The 21265-nt window shown below is 42.4% G+C and overlaps 1 protein-coding gene across 1 annotated transcript in view; it reads left to right on the top strand.

The window, feature by feature from the left end:
- PTPRG (protein tyrosine phosphatase receptor type G) overlaps positions 1-19784 on the top strand; it is a 379786-nt gene extending 360002 nt beyond the window's left edge. Inside the window, exons 17-30 of the mRNA XM_072347365.1 lie at positions 894-990; positions 2402-2484; positions 2712-2846; positions 3077-3211; positions 3639-3811; positions 4512-4647; positions 4990-5136; positions 6961-7054; positions 8302-8378; positions 8805-8933; positions 10567-10713; positions 10991-11133; positions 13987-14122; positions 14743-19784. Coding sequence (XP_072203466.1) covers positions 894-990; positions 2402-2484; positions 2712-2846; positions 3077-3211; positions 3639-3811; positions 4512-4647; positions 4990-5136; positions 6961-7054; positions 8302-8378; positions 8805-8933; positions 10567-10713; positions 10991-11133; positions 13987-14122; positions 14743-14889 — 1779 coding nt within the window. The 3' untranslated portion in view covers positions 14890-19784. The remainder of the gene's footprint in view (positions 1-893; positions 991-2401; positions 2485-2711; positions 2847-3076; positions 3212-3638; positions 3812-4511; positions 4648-4989; positions 5137-6960; positions 7055-8301; positions 8379-8804; positions 8934-10566; positions 10714-10990; positions 11134-13986; positions 14123-14742) is intronic.
- The last annotated feature ends 1481 nt before the right edge of the window (positions 19785-21265 follow it).

The following is a 21265-nucleotide window of genomic DNA, read 5'->3' as shown; positions in this document are numbered from 1 at the left end:
AACTCCAGAGCAGCCTGGACAAGGGGAATAGCTGCTCTTCTCAAGGGGCAAAGAACAGTTGATTCACTACCCCATTTCAGTAGCTCTGCACTCTGCTCTTCAGCAGGGTAAGGAAGGATCAGGTTAAAGAGCTAAAAAGCCCAATTGGATTTAGGTATCTGACCTAATTAGATTGGAGTCTGCATTTCTGGCTTCAAGAACACTTTGCAAGCCCAAACTCATCTTGGTTTGTAAATGGCTGAGTAGATGTAGCTCCAAAGTATATCCGTGGATACAACCTTTTATCTTTTTCACTGTATCATTGGCTGTTAATCACTGTCCAGGCAGTGGTATTTAAAGCACTAGCTGTTACCTTCAGAGATCTATTTTATTTATACTTTATAAAAGGCATCTCTCTGCAGAGAACTAGCAAAAGGTCACTGCCAAACTGAAATGTCAGAAACCCTGTTTGGAGAGGTTATAAGCAAATAAGTTGTCCTGCAGTCAAAAGTCTTCTGTTGAAATGGTTTTGATGTTTAATTTCTTAGTCTACATTGTGGCCATTCCTGCCTTTGAAGAGACTCTGTCTTTTGAAGAGGGGAGGGTGTGGGGCATCAGGAGATACTGTCCCAAAGATGGATGGACTGACTGCTGGTCAGAGGGGCACAGTAGGCTCTTGCATTGCTCAGGCTGCATCTGTCACCAGGTCTGTGGACAGAAGGGCATCAGGGAGCAGCTAATGCCTTCTTAGTTTAAGCAGACCGTGTCCTACAGGACAATACTGAATGACTGTGTTTAATCCAGCGAGTAAGATATTGATACTTGAAACATGGTTTCTGTGAGCTGTTGCAAAAGGAGATAAAACTTAATTCTTCATGTTGACACATTTTCTGTTTGGATAATTTTATGCCTAGGAAGTGCAGCGCTGTACGGCCGACATGAACATCACAGCAGAGCACTCCAACCACCCCGACAACAAGCACAAGAACAGATACATCAACATCCTAGCATGTAAGTAAGCACAACTGCAAGCATGTTTAATCAGCGAGGAAAGGCGCTCACAGTATGTCTGTGTGGGTGGAGGAGGCAGCTGGTTTAAAGTTATATTGCTCCACAACAATTAATAAACACTGCAGGAGGACATTTTCCTTCTAAAGGCAGTGGACATTTTGGCTTCTCCGAGGCTACGATTTCACTCCAGCTTTTGTTTTAAAGTATTTTGCAGTTTGATGGTCCAAGTGTAGGTTTAGAAGTTACCAGTTTACTATGAAACTTTGTGTAGGAATAAGTGGGATAAATTGATGATCAGAGCTCTTCTGCTTGCAAACATCTGAAAACTAGCCTAAGGGAAGTGCATGGCGGAGCAACAAGTTTTACTCATGATCCCCGTGATTCCTTTCTACTCCCAAAGATACTAAATCTTACAGAGTACATCTGCTGTATTTCAACCTGCTTCAACCGTGTGTATGACTTGGACAAGCAATGGTCTTTGTAGCACAGTGCTGGCTTTGCCTGTTTTCCTCTGAGAACTGCAAATCTGGACACAACTGTATAGTGCAGATTTGTACAGGCCTGGAGTGTAAATGTAGTAACTTTTTCCATACTGTTCTCTGGTGTGGAACAAATGGCAGGTGTAGCAGTTATTGTGGTTCAGGAATAAAAATGGAGAGTTGTTGATATCAAGTTCATGTGTTTGTAAATGTTGCAATAAATCTTGGGTGTTTCTGATGGCATAGGAATGAAATGGGTGTATCTCATGCTTAGAATCTGTTGAGGTGCAGGCTAAGCAGTAGCATGCTCACTGCATGTCTGGTGCAAGGAGATCCTTTGCAGTTGTCCCAGCTGTGATTTTAGACATAGGTGTCTTGTCCCTCTCAGCACTGAGAAAAGCACCATTAGAGAACTGAAGCAGGAACTTCTGTACTGCAGATAACACAAGGAGGAACCTCTTTCTCCATTGGTATGTTGGAAGACAAATAAAGCCAGATGTTTCCTGCTTGAAGTTGGCCCATGTCTCATTTCTGCATGTGTTGGAAGCACCTCCCAGCCCCACACTGATGCTTAGAAGCAGAAGGGCTGCCATTTTTTTCTGATTTAAGCAAGAAGTCAGATATCTGAGTGCAAGAAGAGCAAGAGCTAAAGAGTGCAACAGCATGATCCAAACATTGTCTTCTTGGTGTCTTGAGGTCTTGGTGGTGAAGGAGTGGGGGGACATTCACTCTGCTCCCTGAGTCAACAGAGCTGAATGATTGCTGCCATGATCAGATGGCCAAGAACAGACAGTCACAGTTCACTTAAGTCCAAAGCCAGTTGCTTTCAGGTATTAATAAGGGCTACTCCAATACATGGGAATTAGGACATTTACTTGCAATTCTGCATCATGTTTCCTTAATGCTTCTGTGTTCTGTTTTTTGTCCTGCAGATGATCACAGTAGGGTGAAGCTGCGGCCTTTGCCAGGAAAAGATTCTAAGCACAGTGACTACATTAATGCTAATTATGTTGATGTAAGTTATTTGAATTATTTTTTCTTCTCTAACTCTAGATCCTTCCCCAAGGAGGAAGTATTGCTACTTGTGAAATGTTCATGTTTTCTAGCTTCACGTAATAGTTTTGCTAGAAATTCCTCGCTATTCTGAATGAGAAAGGCACCTTTCTTTGTTACCTTTAAATTATTAATTTCTCTGCCATGATACTGCTTTCATCTCACTTGGCATTATGGTTTTCTTTGAAGGGTTACAACAAAGCAAAAGCCTACATTGCTACCCAGGGACCTTTAAAATCTACCTTTGAAGATTTCTGGAGGATGATTTGGGAACAAAATACTGGAATCATTGTCATGATCACAAACCTTGTTGAAAAAGGAAGAGTAAGAGATTTTCTAGTTTGTTAGCAAATACTCCTTACCGTCTCTCCAATCACGTGGGCAGAATTTGTTTTAAATGGTCTGGGATGATACGTGTTGATGCCTAAAATGTACCTAAATAACAGAGGGTTACATAGCTAGCCATGATTTTACTTTTTTAAAAAGCTCTAACCACAAATACAAAGAAACAGCTCAAACCTTCAGCCAACCCATCCAACTATGTCTTTGTTCAGAGAAAATGCGATCAGTACTGGCCGTCAGAGAATAGCGAGGAGTATGGCAACATAATAGTCACGTTGAAGAGCACAAACATTCATGCCTGCTACACTGTGCGCCGCTTCACGGTCAGGAACACAAAGATGAAAAAGGTGGGTGAAGCCTTCACTGTTCTCATCCAGATGCCTTCTAGCTTGTGCAGGATGCAAGCCGCACAGGAGCAAAATTCAACCGTTGCGTAGGCAACATGAAGCAGCAGTTGGATGGGAAATCAGTAAGCAAAAGCAGGATTACAGGGAACCTGGTGATGGGTTTAACCTATATTTCTTTCTCTCAAGTTTGTTACCACTTTGGTATCAGAGCTGCTGCTGTCATTACCTATTCCTGTATGTCTTTTCCTTGCACTGTGTCTCCACCAAAAAAGAAGCAGAGCTGCAGAAGATTCCTTTTGTCATAGTCTGACACATTTTCATCTGAACAAGCTGATAGGACCGAATGGAGGAATTGAAGTAGAACTGAAGGATTCTTTCCTTCTCTTTCCTGATCTTTCTCTTCTCTCTGCTTACAATTTGCATGCAGGGTCAGAAAGGAAACCCAAAAGGGCGCCAGAACGAGAGAACGGTTATTCAGTATCACTACACTCAGTGGCCTGACATGGGTGTGCCAGAGTATGCCCTTCCTGTGCTGACATTTGTTAGGAGATCGTCTGCAGCCAGAACCGCGGACATGGGACCAGTGGTTGTGCACTGCAGGTATGAAGGATCACAGAATCATAGAATGGCTTGGGTTGGAAGGAGCCTCAGAGATTGCTGAGTTCCAACCCGATGCCATGGGCTGGTTGTCAGCCACCAGCTCAGGCTGTGCAGGGCCACATCCAGCTTGACCTCGAGCACCTCCAGGGATGGGTTACCCATAGCCCTTTGGGCAGCCTGTTCAAGCACCTCATCAACCTATCAGTGAAAAATTTCCCCCTGATATCTGATCTGACTGGATGTGATTAAATACTTGATGGTCAATATACCTATTTTGCAGTGTGTGCTCTTTTAAATGCCTGCGAAGGCAAACGCAGTACATTATGAAGGCGGCAGCGTGCCTGCCCTGTAGAGTGCAGAGAGATGTGAGTTGGCTTAGCTTACATTTTAAGCGTGCTCCAAGTCAAAAGCATCCTTGTTGCATTAGCAGCACGGTGCTAAGCTTTGAGCATTGCACTGACGTGGCTGTGCAGTTCCTGTTTCTGAAGCCTGGTTTCCTGCCTGTTCAGTGCATGGGTTCAGGGCAGGATCACCTCCACTGGCAAGCAGAAAGTTCTTGGAAAACTGAAGTATTTTGTTCAGCTGGAGGATAGCAGTGAATTGAAAGCCTAGGAATAGGTGCATTTGTTTAGTTCCGTTCTGCTGTTGTGTTTAGCGTGGTCTGGCTGTATTACATGGATTTCTCTTACATTTTTTGTAGTGCTGGTGTTGGCAGAACTGGTACCTACATTGTGATTGACAGTATGCTGCAACAGATAAAAGACAAAAGCACAGTTAATGTCCTGGGTTTCCTGAAACATATCAGGACACAGCGCAACTACCTCGTCCAGACAGAGGTAAAGACTGAAGTGGGGCTCAGTGTATGGCCATGTTCATTTTTATGTTACAATCAAAAAGCAAATAGATTTTTCAGTTACACCCCCATAAAAATATTGAATACATCACGAGACATTTATTGCACTGGAATGCCTCTCTTTTTCTAGACCAGAAACTTCAGATTTTGCTTATGACTTCTTCAGAGTTGTGTGTGTTAACACTTGTGAAAGGTTTCTTTTGTATTTGGCCATATTTGCATGGATGGTTTGTTTTGCATTCCATCCTTTAGTGCTCTACCCCTCAGTTAAAGCCAGCCATGTAGTTTATTCCAAGTGCTTACTTGACATGCTTTGTTTATCTAGGAGCAGTACATTTTTATTCATGATGCCTTGTTGGAAGCCATCCTTGGGAAGGAGACAGAAGTATCTGCAAACCAGCTGCATAGTTACGTTAACAGCATCCTCATACCTGGCATAGGAGGAAAGACACGATTAGAAAAACAGTTCAAGGTAAGGCTTATCACTCCCATCCAGAGGGACCTAATTTCTCCGCTTTGTGTTGCTTGGCGTGCCTTCCCTGTTGATTGTCAGAGATAATGAACCTAACCAGAACATGTGATTAGCACAGCACAGCATCAGGGCTCAACAAGTCAGCCATGCTGTTGGAAATCAGCACTGATGCTCTTGAAGTCAAAGGTGCAAAGTGGAACACGAGCAGCACTTTGAAGCGTGCTGCTGATAGTCTGCCCTTTTCAAAGGAGTTGGGCATTCCTGGGCCTGTGGGTAACTTGGCTGGAGGTCTTCCTCAAAACTGTGATTCTTATGCATATACATGGAGAAAGAAATGAGATGAGGTTCTTTGTGCAACTCGCTATTTCCATGTTGTAAGTAATTTAAAATGTTTCAATGCCAGGAAACACGGCGTGCCTTTCTCAATGCTAATAGCCGTGCTTGCTGCTTTTCCCTACTGTTTTATAGCTGCATTCATCATGGCCAAAGTAAAATTATTTGCTTTGATCTATACGAAACCTACAGTTTTCTGATTGCATTTTTTGAATGCATTTCTAACTTGTTTGTGGGACTGTGTTTCATACGATCATACACTATGTCTGTTTTCACACCTGAATTCAGTTTAATAACCACATAAGGAACTGAAACTGCTAAATTTTAACAGGTGCAAAGCTATTCAAAAAATGAACAAGGTAGTCTCAGAATTCACTTGTAGAAATGTCAGTACTCTCAATCAAGAAAGACATTCCAGGTGCTTAATTACGAAGTCAAAGAAACAAGCACAGGAGTGTGCACACACACACAGGAGAAAAAGGCATTTGACTAGGAAGGAAAGATCCCACGTCTATAAAAAATATCAAGCTATAAGGATGGAGAGGTTTTCTTACAACTTATGGCAAAATTTGCACATTTGAAGTGCCATTTTCCAAAATGACTTACTGCTAGAGCTGCACGAGTGTTTAGAAACTGAAACTTCCAGTGTAGCAATACCAGTACGTAGATGAGCTAAGTGCTGTTGTGATTAGAGTGGGTTTGAAACTGGGACTAAGAAAGCAGTGATTATTAAATCCCTGATTTCTGCTGCCACCTCAGAGCTGGCAGAAAATAACTCGTGTCGTGGTACAGATGTTCGCTTTCAACCAACTGAGAGTAAAATTACGCTGAGTAATGAGTCGCTGTTGCAGGAGATGGGAAAGCCACCTTCACCCTTCTTGCTCTGGGAGAGCTCCCCATATGCCGGGGGAATATTCAAAGACAAATCTGCCTCCCTGACTTTTCATTGTGCCCGGAATGAATTTAGCTGACCAGATAATACAAATTTCAGCCTCAAATCTCTGCTGCCAGTGTGTTGGGTTCCCAAAAGGCCTGGCAGAGGAAAATAGAAATAAAAAATAAAAAGTTATTCTACAGGAATTGCCTTGCTTTCAGTTTGAAAGAAAACATAAAAGTTTGGGGCTTGGTTTGTTTTTTTTTTTGTCATAGTTTTATTTTGCTAGCTTTTCTTCCCCCAGACCTGCTTCCAACTGAACGTATCTGCAAGTCTTTGAAATATATTCTCGAAGGTAACGGAACGTACTGCTCTGTGAAAATGCATTTGGATGGAACTTCATTTTCAGGATGCTTCAAAGCTGAGAGCTGTAGAGATCTTTTCAGCCATTAAACAAACTGTATGAAAAGGATGATTTCCATCAGCATCTGGAGTACTTTAAACAAGTTTAACAACGTGTTCTTCTACTAATGCTTCTTCCCAGGAGTTGGCAAAGAAACCACCTCTCTTCATTTAGAGGGCTGTGAGGACTGACTTACTACTTTATTCTCTTTCAGCTGGTTACACAGTGTAATGCAAAATATGTGGAATGCTTCAGTGCTCAGAAAGACTGCAACAAAGAGAAGAACAGGAACTCATCAGTCGTGCCATGTAAGATCGCATCTTCGGTTTGGTTACCGCATAGCATCACTTTTGGTAGTGAGCACTCTCTGTGTTATGCATGAAAAGGCATAGCCACAAGGAAGAAATGTGATCTATATAGGCCAAGCTGTCTTGTCTTGAGGAATTACTCCAATGAAACTGAACGAAAGAAAATAGTTATGGTGTCAGTTAGATATCCTGCCCAAGTGGAATGTTAATGTGAAGTGCTTAAGAATCTGAATAATTAGGTGGAGGATAAATCTATGGAATACTGTCATAGTTTGATGCAGCTCCCTGCTCAGGTGAGATCTCCCAGGGTGATTGGCACAGATATTTTTATGATTTACTTAGCTTTATAATACATTCAGTTTCTGTGTGCCTTCCTTGGGTTTGATGGTGTTTAGTGCCCAAGTTTCACGATCATTAATATGGAATCTGCGCACAGTTGCCAGTCAGTGTGAACTTGCTAAGACTAAGCATAGTCACGATGTCATTCCCATCACACTGCCCAGAGCACAGGGCATACAGGACAAGCAGTACTCAAAGTAGTGCAACACTGTGTGCACAGATTTAGTCCATTGTGAAGTTTGGTAACAAAAAGAAAATCATCAGGAAATGTGTTATAAATGAAGGTGAATTGACTGAAATAGCCTGTATGACTTAGCAGATTGTGTTACGGAGCTGCAGTGATTTCAGGCTGGCAGTAGGAGCCTGTTGGATGTCCAGTTGATGTCGTTGAACCCAATCCTCAAACACTAAGCAGTGCAGACCTGCTGAAGAACACTCACTCGCTTCTGGGTTGTTACCCCTGATGGAAGGGTTTTATCTGAGAAGGTTATCTCACCTTTCATATGGGAGGAATGAGCGGTGTTTGTGCTGTGTAGTGGTAGGGAAAGCAAAATCAGTCACCTGGGTTTTTGTGCTGCTAGAAACAAATGGAATACTACAGTCAAAAATTACCTGAAATCCCCTGTTATTGCTGCATATACTGTTATTCGGTAATTCAGCCTGCTGTGAAAATCTTTGCTATAGTAAAATTTGATTCCTAAAATTACTTTGTCCTTGTGGGAATACTGTGCAGCATTCTCTTTTATATTTTGGTTAGCAGGCAGCGCTTTAACACGGTTAAGTGCTGGCCTGCTCCTGCAGGAGATGGGAGCTGCAGGGTTTGGTTTGTTAACGTCTGAGAAATTCCTGCTTTCTGCAATGGGCCATGACCAGACTTTGATGTTCTTCTTTTTATCTTTGTCCTATAGCTGAGCGTGCGAGAGTGGGCTTGGCACCACTGCCTGGAATGAAGGGGACTGATTACATTAATGCCTCTTATATCATGGTGAGGAAGCCAACGTCTAATTACAAAGTAAAATCAATTCTGAGGTGCTAAATACCAGATGCCTATAATTGTCTTAATTCTGTATGTAATGGCTGCATATGAGCGGATGAGATTTTAACACCTTCCCCATAATGTAAAGCCATTAACTGTGTTTTATTAAAGATTGTTGCTTAAGAAAATTAAATACTAGATGCATTTAGACGGAATGCATATTTTCCTGAGATACAGTCAAGTAAATATTGCGATTTAGAGTAAGTGAAAACAACAGGGACTTTGCAGGCTGGAAATGGCATTACCAAACTACAGTCAGTGCAAAAATGTTGTGGAATAAAATGAAATAGGGTTGTCATGTGTCCCCAGAGATAAAATTAATGCTTCAGAAGTATTGAAGGCAATAAGTAACTGTGGTTTGTTTTGCTGGAAAAGGGCTACTACAGGAGTAACGAGTTCATCATAACCCAGCATCCGCTGCCACATACAACTAAAGATTTCTGGCGAATGATCTGGGATCACAACGCGCAGATCATCGTCATGCTGCCGGACAACCAGAGCCTGGTGAGTCAAACACCTCCTTCCCTGTGTCGTATAGCAGTGACTTAGCTCAGCAGGTCACTGTAGAATCACTGAATCATTAAGGTTTGAAATGACTACTAAGATCATCAAGTCCAACCATCAACCCATCACCACTGTGCCCACTAAACCACGTCACTAAGTGCAGCATCTACCATTTTCTTGAGCACTTCCAGGGATGGTGACTCCCCCAGCTCCCTGGGCAGCCTGTTCAGATACCTAACCACTCCTTATAAGAAGACATCTTTCTTAATATCCAGCCTGAACCTTCCCTCGGTCACTTCATTACATGCTATAGCTACTTTCTGTTGAAAGCAAAGCCAGTTTACAGGTCACCCTCTCAAACTTTGCCTTAAGCATGCTACAAAAGACTAGGGCAAGGACTTTGAAAGGAGCAAAAATGCAAAGCAAAGACATTAGAAAAGTTGCTTGTTTCCAGGAGTCTGAGGCCATGCAGGATTTAAGGCTATGAAAGATTACAGAAGTTATTTTAATGTAAGCAAAAAGTGAACATGTATGTTAATTTGTGAGACAAAGAGAGAGAAGCAGGTGACACAAGTGAAGTGCTAATCAGCACTTCCAGGTTTACTGACATATCTCGAGGACACTGCAAAACGATTAAGAATTACAAGGTGTTTTTCATACATGCATCACTAAGGTGCACAGGCAATTGCAGCTGAGAATGGTAGAGAAACCACCTCCATTACAGCTGAAAAATAGCAGTCATGAGAGGCAGCAGTATAAATATTATACTAAATATCATGTCATAAAACTAAGGAGGCAGCATTCTGTATGCTTCCCGTGTGCATTACAAATGCAGGTCAAATATCATTCGGTGAAATATGATTGAATCAGAAAGTACTAATGAAACAGAGAGTGTCAGGTAGAAATGAAGAGGTTGATCTTGTCTTCAGAAGTCTCTGGACTGGCTCTGCAGAACAGTAATGATTAAAGGGCAAAGGAGGGGCACTGGACTCAGCCATGTCACTCGCAAGGATGCTTGGTGCCAGCTTTCATCTTCAGTGAGCCCAGAATGGAGGCTGTCTAGCAGGGCAGTAATGTCTGTGCTCTGGTCATTTGTTTGGTTTGTCGTTGGCTACCATGGAGGGGTGGAAGGGGACTGAGGCAGCGTCTTTCCCCACCCTTAAAAATCCTACCCCTACACGTCCATCTTACACCTAGACCTGATCCAAAGACCTTCCACTGACAGCCTTGAGTTTTGGCTTAGACCACAATAGATACAAATTCAGAATAGTAAGCAATTAATTGTAAAGGTCAATGAGTTTTTTTCTAAACAAGTGTCTAACTTCTATGAAAAACTGTGTAGGCAGGAGGTAATATGACACAAAGGTTAAGTACAAGCGAGGTAAGAGAACCATTTCCCTGTGAAACCAATTAAAAAGCAAGTGTTACCTGTTTGGACTCACAAAAGAGGGGCTTGGCAAGCTTAATGACTTCTAGTAGGCTAATAGTAAGTTGGTTTTAGACAAAATATATCTTTTAAATGTCAGCTCCTGATCGTCTCTATGTATCAAACCAATTTTTTGATCCACTGGACTTTTCAGTCACCCACACGGTATCTGAAAGTCAGCAGTGCTGTGTTTTTCCTTTCCTCCAGGCAGAAGATGAGTTTGTGTACTGGCCAAGTCGTGAGGAATCCATGAACTGTGAGGCCTTTACTGTGACCCTTATCAGCAAAGACAGACTGTGCCTCTCTAACGAAGAGCAAATTATCATCCATGACTTTATCCTTGAAGCTACCCAGGTAAAATAAACCTCCAACTATGGGTCTTGGCTCCTCTCCAGAATGTTGTTCGTGTCATTTAAATGTGGCAGAAGAAAAGTTTCACTAACAGTATTGGAAACTACATACTGGTAAATGCGTGTGCATGCATGTTGCTCACAGGAGAAAGCTGTTCTCATTGACTCCTTCTCCCTCTCACATCTTCTACTTCCAGGTGGATTCCTTTCACTAGCAACGCTGTGTAGTATTGAGTGTTTGACATATTCAAAAGTGACAACAGGCTGATTTTTCATTTCAGGATGACTACGTTCTGGAAGTCCGCCACTTTCAGTGTCCTAAATGGCCAAACCCAGATGCTCCCATAAGCAGTACCTTTGAACTTATCAATGTAATTAAGGAAGAGGCCTTAACAAGGGATGGCCCCACCATAGTTCATGATGAGTATGTCATCTCTTTTCTCTCATTTATGTGAAGGATATACAAGGAGTTACTAAAGAGTACTTGTTAGGATTGATGCCTATTCCAGCATGGAATGCATGGGGTTTTGTGGTCTGAGGAGTAGGATCAGGGTATTTACAGGGTATTTACCTTTCCAGGAATGAGGTTTCAGTTGGCACTGAGGCTTACGGAAACCAGTTTCAAAGCAGACCTGGGTTCATGTCTGACAACTCGGGTTTAACATGCAGGTTAAGACACAGAACAGGCTCAGCTTGGCTATGTCTCGGGATGAGCAGCAGTTATCTCGTCACCAGGATTCCTAGGTTTTCTGAGAGCAGCTTTCTATCCCTTTCTTCTTCCCCAGAGCACCCTTAGGGGCCATATGGTGCCAAGTGGGAGGGAGGCTGTTAACACAGGGACAGCATGTCCCAACACTTGTCTCTTTTGTAGTGTAATAGTGAGCATTGTCTTGCCAGCTATGCTTGAATGCCCAGTTATAAAAGATGCTAAATACTGCATTGCATATTATTAATTTGCATTCATTATGGAGCTGCAAAATACTGTTACTGTGAAGCCAGAGCGTGAGTCTAACAGGGCTGCCTTTGGAAGAAGCTGTTTCATGGGGGCAAAGCACTTTCAGGAGTCACTCTGCCATTAAAATCCCAAGGCAGCCCAATTTCTGACACTGCTTGTGTTGTCCTTTGAGCAGAACCCAAGGCAGTGTAAATGACTGCTACCCCTCAAGCCCTGCACTGGGGTCTGTCAGCCCTTTGCCATTGCTACAAGACAGGTAGTGGGAGAAATCTTCCCCTTTCATGTAACAGTGTTACTGGCGTACTCAGCCATTCCAGTGGTTGGATAAGCTCGGTGTGATCGCATGCTGCTGCCTGCTGCTGCTGAAAGAGCTCTCACTTCAGATCCTAGTGTTGCTGCTGCAACAGGTTCTTCCCAAAAGGTTCCTGCAAATGGTGCCTTGGGCTGCAGGAAGTAGTTTTCCTCCCACAGTTTCCTGCCTTGCTGCCACACAGTGTGAGCTCTGTTGACTTTTGCCAGCACTTATTAATTCCAGGCTAGTTTTAATATTCATGCTTTGGGTAGTCTGAAGTGAGGTTTTGCTGCTCTTGCAGTACTTAAGATTATGTTTTGCAAAATTAGAACCATTATTGATTTGGTTATTCATATTAGACCGAAAGGAAAAAAAAAACAACCTCAGAATCTCATTTCTAACAGTGCTGAGTCATTCTTTCTGTAAATTGCTTTTTTGGTTTATTTGTCATATTCAATGATTTTATTTTTATGCCTGATGCATAATTTGGATTCTGCTTTTCACTGGAGCCAAAGCAAATGTAGCTGAAAATGAAAATTTCCCTTTACTACATGCAGCTCCTACATCACATAATCCACTAATAATTACAGCGGCGGATTAATTCCAAATATATGAATTTTCAGATACTAAATGCGTGTGGTATTTAGGAAGCACACGATGGGATGAGCTCCATAGCAACATTTCAGAGTAGTTCCCAAATTCCAACTGGAGACCACCGTCAAGAGCTTTAAATATAACTGCCCTTGTGCAAGCACCTACATGTAGATGCGCTGCATAACTTTCAGAGCGTCCAGCATTCAGCTCAGTAACCAACCTGAGTGGAAATGAGGCCATTAGGCCCCAGAGGCATTTTGTTGTGTCCCACCCATGGCAGGCACAAAGACCCCTGAGCCTCATACCCCTGCAGGTGATGAGGTGCAGCCATCTCCATAGCCCTGCAGGAGCCCTGCTTCTTCTATGGGTTTTTCATCAAATATAGCAGGTCTATTGTGATCTGATTTCTGCTTCCAATCCCTAGGCAAATTGAGTTTCCAAAAATCATATGAAATTAAGTCAGCATATGTCTCGATTTCCACAGGAGTGCTGTAAAAAATCCTGGTGGTAATCTTATTGTACCAGATGGCATTGCAGCACTCGCTGATTATTTCAGTTTTGATGTACAGATCTCCAAACAGCACCAATGTCCCCTTTTGCAGGTCAGGGCGTTTAGACACCAACTTCCTCAAAGTCACAAAACTGGGACAGAGTTGTGGTCTCCTGAGTTGTGAGAGAGCAGAGTTCAGCTGCAGCTCTTCAGAAGCAATTACAGGCTCCTGCTGCTTAGGATCCCTTGTCCCCTGCCCCACAGTGCTCGTATGACTCCAGCATACCCTCAGATTTAGCAGCAGTAAGATTTTGGTGTGGCCAGTCATGGTGAGGACACGCAGTCCTTCCCCTGACAAATAGGCATCGCTCAGGTTCTTCCTAAATGACAGCTCAGCTCAACTTACCAGGATGCGTAATGACTCCTGGGTGCCCAACTTGGGAGTGTTGCATTTGGCTTAGGAATCAGACCTAAGGAAGACTGAGTTGCTGTCCCACTTACTTGTGAGCACCTCATATCCATGTTAGTTGTATGTCATTGTCAGATGCAGAGGAACAGACAGGTCTCATTTCTTTTAATCATTTATGTTTTGCTTGAGCTCCCACTGATGAACTTAAAATACGCTCAGCTGCTGTGAGGATGCTTTCAGTACATGTGGCACACAAGAACTGATTTCACTGTTACACTCCACAAGCTGGGTATGCTTAAAAGACTCGCATCTTCATACTGAGTAGTGTGGATATCTTGAGATGAATGGGGTACCATCACATTTCTTTCTATTCTTGTTGTTAAAATGACTAAAAACAACCCAATATAAAGCAATTATATGTTAGATATAAGGTTGAACTATGGTAATCAAATAAAGTCCGTGTTGACGTTCATGGCTCAGCATCAGGGTGCCCAGGTATGTTTCTGAGTATCGTCTCCTGTTGCTGTGTTTTTTCAGGTATGGAGCTGTGTCAGCGGGGACGCTCTGTGCCCTTACCACTCTGTCCCAGCAGCTGGAGAATGAAAATGCTGTTGATGTTTTCCAGGTGGCAAAGATGATAAATCTTATGCGGCCCGGAGTATTTACAGACATTGTAAGTCTTTAAATGGGATATAAATGGAGAGTTCATGAGATTTTCATCTGAGACCACAAGCGTGAACTGAAACACACATTGTGTGCATTACCAAGCCCCGCTGCTTCTGCAGCCTTCTCTTGGAATTTAAGCCCACCGCAGATTTAACACAGTTATGTATTTGGAATACCTGAATGTGGAACAGTTGTCAATGAATTGATGCACTGAATTCATCATATGAAATCATATAATGTGCATCAGTTGTTATGTTACTGTTTAAGATCAACATGGTAATGGAATGAAGAGGAAAATAGAGCAGCTGGACAAACGTCCTTGCTGGAAAATCAGTAGTGATGCGGTAGTGGTTTTGCATTGTTCTGTTTCTCCTGCAGTTTCCTCATCATGTCAACAGGAAGACTTATTTTCTCTTCAGTGGGCAGCAGATCAGCAATAACACTAAATGCTCACAATGAGGATGTTGGGGTGATAATGTTAAGCTACAGTAGAAGTATTTTCTCAAAGTATTTTTCTGTGATATGTGTGTGCTTCTAGTAACAAATATCCACGACCTTCCTTAAAAACGCCACATGTAAGTGCCACTCAGCTGCATGCAACTGAATTAACCTGTCTTTCTTTTCCAGGAGCAGTACCAGTTTCTTTATAAGGCAATGCTGAGCTTGGTCAGCACTAAGGAGAACGGCAATGGTCCCATGACACTGGACAAAAACGGTGCTGTGATGGCCAGCGATGAATCGGATCCCGCAGAAAGCATGGAGTCTCTTGTCTAATTGGAAACCTGAAAAGGCACTTAATTTGTAGAACTTCTGAAGACTGAGTGAACTTTTTTGAGGCCTTTTTTGCCAGACTCTAGGTTATACAATAACCCAATTACTTTTTTACACTGATAAAAGTTTTGATATTTATTTTTTGCCATTTTATGTCTTAATGGTATCCTACTGAGCATTTGCACCTCTGTTTATTTCACACAGTGAAACGCAATTTTATCTAGTTTGCACTATATGATCAGTGTTACTGCCTATAATCTTCTAATACAAAACAAGCCCTGATGTGACATTCCATGACAACAAACATGCTTTTTCTGTTCTGTTTAAATGCAGTGAAGTTTTGCTAAACTACAGTGACCCTTGGATTTTAAATCTTGAATGCTAGGCCAGATGGATTCTGTCTATCCAGATACTGTACCCCTTCATTCCATATTTATTATTTTAATTATCATGTCACAGTTTTGGTAATGGTATTCTGCATTCCAGTGGAGTGGATGAGCAGCGTTCATCCTTCTTGACGAAACGTGGCAGGTGATTATTAGCTACAGTGGAGGTGTAATAGCCTTGTGGGGCAGAAACAGTTATTTCTGTATTGTTTCACGTGACTGTTTTGTACACTTACAGGCCTAAGTCTTGCTTCACACGGAATAGAAAATGACCTACGATACAGTTATAAATCAGATGCGATTCGTGCGTGGGACACAGTGATGGGTTTTGATTTTACGGTCTCAAAGTTTCTCCATTTATGCAGAAAAATGTCAGGTTTTGCTTTTAGCCCTGCGATGGGGAAGGATTTTGGTTGGATTTTCATCAGAGCTGATGCAGTAAGAAATCTCCTACAGCCCCAAATCAGACCTGTTTTCAGATATATTGAAGGTAGCAATATTTTACGTTACTAAGCTATTCGATATTTTAAACACATTAATTTCCTTACTATTTCTTGAATATGACCTCACACCTAATGGTATGTTACATGACGACAGGCGTTTCTTAATTTCATAACTGTTAGATGCCATTTTTACAGGTGTGTAATTTTCATACTTTAGTGCTAAAACATAAAGTACTGATCCATATTTACTGGTGAAGCAAACTAATAAAAAAAAAACTACCTATAAAGTTACATTCTCCCTCTTTTTTTTTTGCCAGACTAATTCTTTAGCACAACCTTAGCTTATTGTGTTTTCCCTCCCACACCAATGAAATGGTTTTTCCTCAGATTATACGAATCATTTGAATTATTGTTTGGAGCATCTAAGTATACATTCTCATTGGCTCCCTTTTTTTTTGCGTTTCATTGCGATCCAACAGCGTTCATCTTTACTTAACAAAAGAAGTAAGCACATACTTAATTAATTCTCCAGAGATAAAGCTGATCATTTCCTTCATAGCTCTGCCCAACAGGGAGGGGTTACGGAATCTGCCTTGAGAACGAAAGATGTTGTTTCAGCCATCCTGATGTTTGCTATGCAGTTACAGACATCGTCCTTTATGCGTGGCGTTGATTTCTTCTCAATTCCAACTGCACGAAGGACTTGTCAAAAAAATACTGCAGCGTATTTTTCATTTCAGCATAAAGCTTTCTGCCAGCTGGGACCTGCTAGAACAGACACATGGCAAGGCAAAAACCAAACCACGTCTTGTGTTGGAGGGGAGGGCAAAGAGGAAGGGAAAGGATCTGTGGATTTTTCCATGCAGAAGGAAGCTGAAAGTGACATTTCTATTGAGAGTAGGTGTGTTGGTTTGGAACCTCTTGAGGTACAGAGAGATGCAGCCCCGCCGAGAGCAGAGAGCTGTACAAACCGGTGTGTGATAACATCTGGCCTTTTGTTTTTAATAGGAGAAAGACTTCCTAGTATGGATAGACTTGATTAATTCCCACACCAAAATATTTAGGAGTTCACCAGCAGCCTTTTGTGTGGTTACCCTTTAATCACCAGTTTGTGGAATCCCTCAGTACTAGTGCTCCAAATAACCACTAATGCAGAACAGTGTGATATATCCATGGTTTCTTTGAGGAAATCCCATGTCCAGCACCAGCTAGTCCAAATAAAAACTGTGCAAGGCTTCTCAAAAGGATGCATTGTAGTTTGCTTTCCCTTTGCACTGGGATGTCCCGGCACCAGAGTGAGGCAGTGCTGCATAGTAGGAGCTCAGACTGGAGATGTGGCTGCTGAACCCCCAAAGCCCAGGAGTGATCCTGGCCCTGGGGATGGTTTCCATCAGTTCAGCCTCGAGTATTCAAGTTCATAGGGAGAAGTGTTGGGAGAAGGAAGGAATCCAAGGCCTGACAGAGCAGAATGATGCAGAGATTACTGTAGGCATCAGGAAAGTTGCATTTGTTCAGTACCCTTAGCTGAATACTTTTCATTTCTGTGGTGTGATGGAAGGTAACTGTGGTTCCTGACGCACTGCCTGAATATCCTTGATTTAATCTCCTCACACGGGTTTTAAAAGTCAGTGAAAGAAGGGTTGAACTTTGGTAGATGCTTTGGAAATTGATGTGTTTGCATTGGCATTTTCCCACACCTGCAGTACTTGCTTGGGGCTTAGTCCGTGGGGAAATAATTTACAGTGATGCTGTATGACTTCTCCATAGACTTTTTTCTTAAGGGGGATTAAGTTGCATGTTAAGAACTGTGTTAACAGTCGGATAGCCAGTAGAAGGTAGTGACGTGCTAGGCTTGAAGTCGAAGAAGGTTGGGATTAGGAGCACATAAGAACCAAACTCATTCTGCTGCAAGCAAATGCGGCTGTGCTCTCTTACATGGACATCCACCTCTTTCCCTGGGACTGGAGGAGGCTGGCAGAAGACCCAAGCAAGCATTCAGAGGCACAGAGCTCCACTGGGATGCTCTCATGTGCCTGTCTGGCCACTGCTTTACAATGCCAGCCCCCATGTTGTAACCCCTACTTGGCATTCAGTTGGGATGCTTTTCAAGCAGCAAAAGTTCCCAGTTGTGCATGCCTGCAAGTTAGGGGAGCCCCAGCTATGTCCCTTTGCTATTAGATGTGGTCCTCAGCAGCAGCAGTGTGTGTGTGCATGCATGCCTATGTCTGTAAAATGTCATTCCTCTGTGTCTTGCATGGGTATGCACCTGCAGACCATGTGAAAGACATAAACATCTGTGCGTTGAGCCCATCATTATAGCCAAGCTTTCCAAGAGGGAAAGTGTCATTGTAACATCTAAAATCAGTGGGTCTCCTTGGGGGTTATCCCGGCATTGGTAGGAAGGTGTGGGGGAGGCAGTCTGACTGCCCAGGTGTGCAGGCTGCAGTGCTGGATTTCTGCAAGACCAAGGTCGGAAGAGCTTCCACTTGTAATTAGTATTTCACAGCATCTTTTCCCAAACGTGAATTTAGGAACAGGATAAAAACACCCCAAACCTTTATCCTCCTTCCCGTGTGCAATCTTCTGTACCGTGGGTCTGTTGGAGGTTAGTGGAATCATTGACAGGATCTGCTTTGTTTCTGTTGTTTTTCCAATTTCTGACTGCTTGAATTGCTTGAACCCAGAGTGATGTCTTGGAACGGTAGGAGAAGACTCTATGAAACAGCACAACTGCCTTCTTAGTAACCTTTTCTTTAAGCAGATGTATTTTATTTAGAAACTATAAATATAGATGTTGATTCTACCAAAGATACACACCGCTAATTCTCAGCAAAACAAAACCGACGTAATTAAAAATGAATAATAAAACGTGGTTGTCTTAAGGATTTCAGTCTTTCTCAAATTCATGTCTTTGGGTATCAAATCCTGTCTTCTGACGTTTGTGTTCAAATGGTGCCAGTGAATTTTTATATGAAGGGAAAATGCCTATTTATTAATCCACTGCATTGCTGTGCTTTTCTCTCTTCTTTCTTTTTTTTACCTTTTCTGACAAACATCATTCAGCTTTTATTGTTACCCCGTTGCTTTTCTTCTCTTTGATGCCATTCTAACAATTTTAACGACATTGGCTTTGCTTATCAAAGGAGAAGGAATGCAAAAACAGAGAAAGAGGAGGAACTGTAATGAAGAGATTTGGCCTCTACTTTGTCGTAGCTGTTAAAACTGTTTTTAGTGTTTTTGTTAACTATTTGCAAAGGGAAGCATTTTCTACAGAGGATAATTAATTTCAAGAAAAAAAGTCTTGAGTTTTAAGAATAAACCTGTCTCCAAAAGAGGAGATACTCAATTTTATACAACGTCACAGCTCTCCAACATTTGGGGTAGTGACCTCTTCGTTGTGTTGAACATTTGAAATGAGCAAGCAGCCATTGTTTCTAAAGACCACAGCATTCACGCGTACTCAGATTTTCTTTTCCTTCATTTTTAAATAGCGAAACCATTAAAACTGTAAATATTTTGTTGCTTGGATAAGCATCTTCTGGGAACTTTGTATCTATGGTATATAATCATAGAATTTTATATTTTCATATAAAGCTAATTTTTTTCTAGTTTCACCTCCTTCCTAGTTCTGTGGTGACTATGTGAATCCATACCTTCTGTGTATCCAGGTAGTGAGACAGCATCATCACACTCCAAACTGATTTTCCACACCTGGTTTCTTTGGGGCAGTGATCGTGAAGGTTAGATTCTTCTTCTTTTGGTTTTTCCTCCATTGTCAGTGTGTGCAATAGGAATTAGACTTAGCCAGTCACTGGATACGTTTGTCTCATTGATCCATTCAGACAAAAATAAAGATGTGGTGTTTGGTTTTGGGACAGGGTGGGAGGGAGGATTTTGAGGGAGATTTTCGGTTTGGTTCGGTTTGTTTTTTTTCGTTTGGGGGTTTTTTTGTAACTTGAAGAATCTTCTTTTTGTTATGTTTAAAACTATATCAAATCATTCTATTATAGTGTTATTTAATATGTAAATTGTATTGCTATACATAAAATAAAGTATGGTTTTTGATGTATTTACAGACTTCTTTCTTATTTGCATCAAATACACATACAGAACAGATGCGCAAGTCAATATTTCATGGTCCCTGGCGTGCAGGAAGAATGATGAGATCCAAGGCCTGCTTTAATTAGGTCTCAAATTTCCAAGGAGTGCTCAGCCTGGAACTGTCTCTCAGTGACTTGACAGAGGAGGTTGCTTCTCCCCTCTTAATTGTCTCAGACGATCAGAGCGCTTTCTGCCTCTCAGCCTATCAGCGCTTCCCTTTCCTCTCCATGACTGTCCCCCCAAGATTTTGATGTTGTGACATCAAAATCCCTTTTGGAAAGGGGATTGTCTCCATTCTAAACTGGAGCTTTCTATCTGGGTGTGACGTTCCTCAGACCTGGTTCAAGCTATCAGATGTCTGCCTGCAGGAGCAGGGGCTTCCAGCCAGCTCACACGGGGCTGTGGAGGAGAAGGGAAAAGCATTCATCCCCATCTTGGGACGGTAGTGAGGGACAGATGTTCCAAATCCCAGGGACAGAGCAGCAGGCATTCCCCATGGCATGTATTAGAAGCCATACCTACTTGCTGCACCACAGCCAAGCTCTGTCATTGAAACAGCCATACTGTGCTGTCAATGCCCAGTTTTGCAAAAAAAAACAAAACACCCAAAAACATCAACAGCTCCACATACTGCCTGTGCTTTTGTGCTGATTGCATGTGTTACTTACATTGTTGTCCTTGTAAGAAAACCACTCAGTGTTGGGGTTAGTGTTCTGCAGCAGGTGATGGGCACGGCAGCTCCAGAGCAGCACAGGACTGAGCACAACCAGCTGGCAAGGCTTGCGAGCAAACCATTGCTGGGCAGTGGGAACACCGCCTAGGACAGTAGCACAACATAAAAGGGTCATCTGTGGTGTTTAAAGGAATCAGCCCCTACAGTACTGAGGTGCTTCACCAGCTCCTGAGCTGTCCTGGTGAGCGATGGGTAAGAGGGAAGGGCAAGAGGTAAGGCAAAGCCTTGGAAAAGTGCTCGGATCCTGTGCTGATGCTGGAGAAGACCCACATCCATTGGAAACACACAGTAAGTAGGTCATTAATGCTTGGGCAAAGAAAAAAAAATATGATTTACCAGCACTTTCCACTACTAACAATATGCCTGAATTAATTGGCGGTATCAGGAGATCCCAACTTCTTCTGTAATAAATAGCTAATGAGTTTAGCCTTTAAGGCTTCCAGAGGCTGCTAACAGTCATGCTAAGCAGGCGCAAATAATAGCAGCGTTTTATTAAATGGAATGAAATGCCAGAAGGTGTGTTTTCAAGACCTTTGCAATAATAAAAATCTTTCTGATCAATGGCTCAGTCCCAGTCCTGCTACGTGGCCACTTGGGGCTCTGCGCAGGGCCTCGTGCACTGGCATGTCAGCGCCCCAGCCAGCAGTTGCCTTATTGATCACTTGTGGTTTCTGTTTCCCCTTTGCTGCCAGTCAGTGGTTTTGATGTTCTGACTT

This window comes from Excalfactoria chinensis, chromosome 12, assembly GCF_039878825.1.
Source record: "Excalfactoria chinensis isolate bCotChi1 chromosome 12, bCotChi1.hap2, whole genome shotgun sequence".
Taxonomy (NCBI): Eukaryota; Metazoa; Chordata; class Aves; order Galliformes; family Phasianidae; genus Excalfactoria; species Excalfactoria chinensis.
The sequence above is the reverse complement of the archived record's forward strand: the minus strand, read 5'-3'. Positions and strand labels throughout refer to the sequence as shown.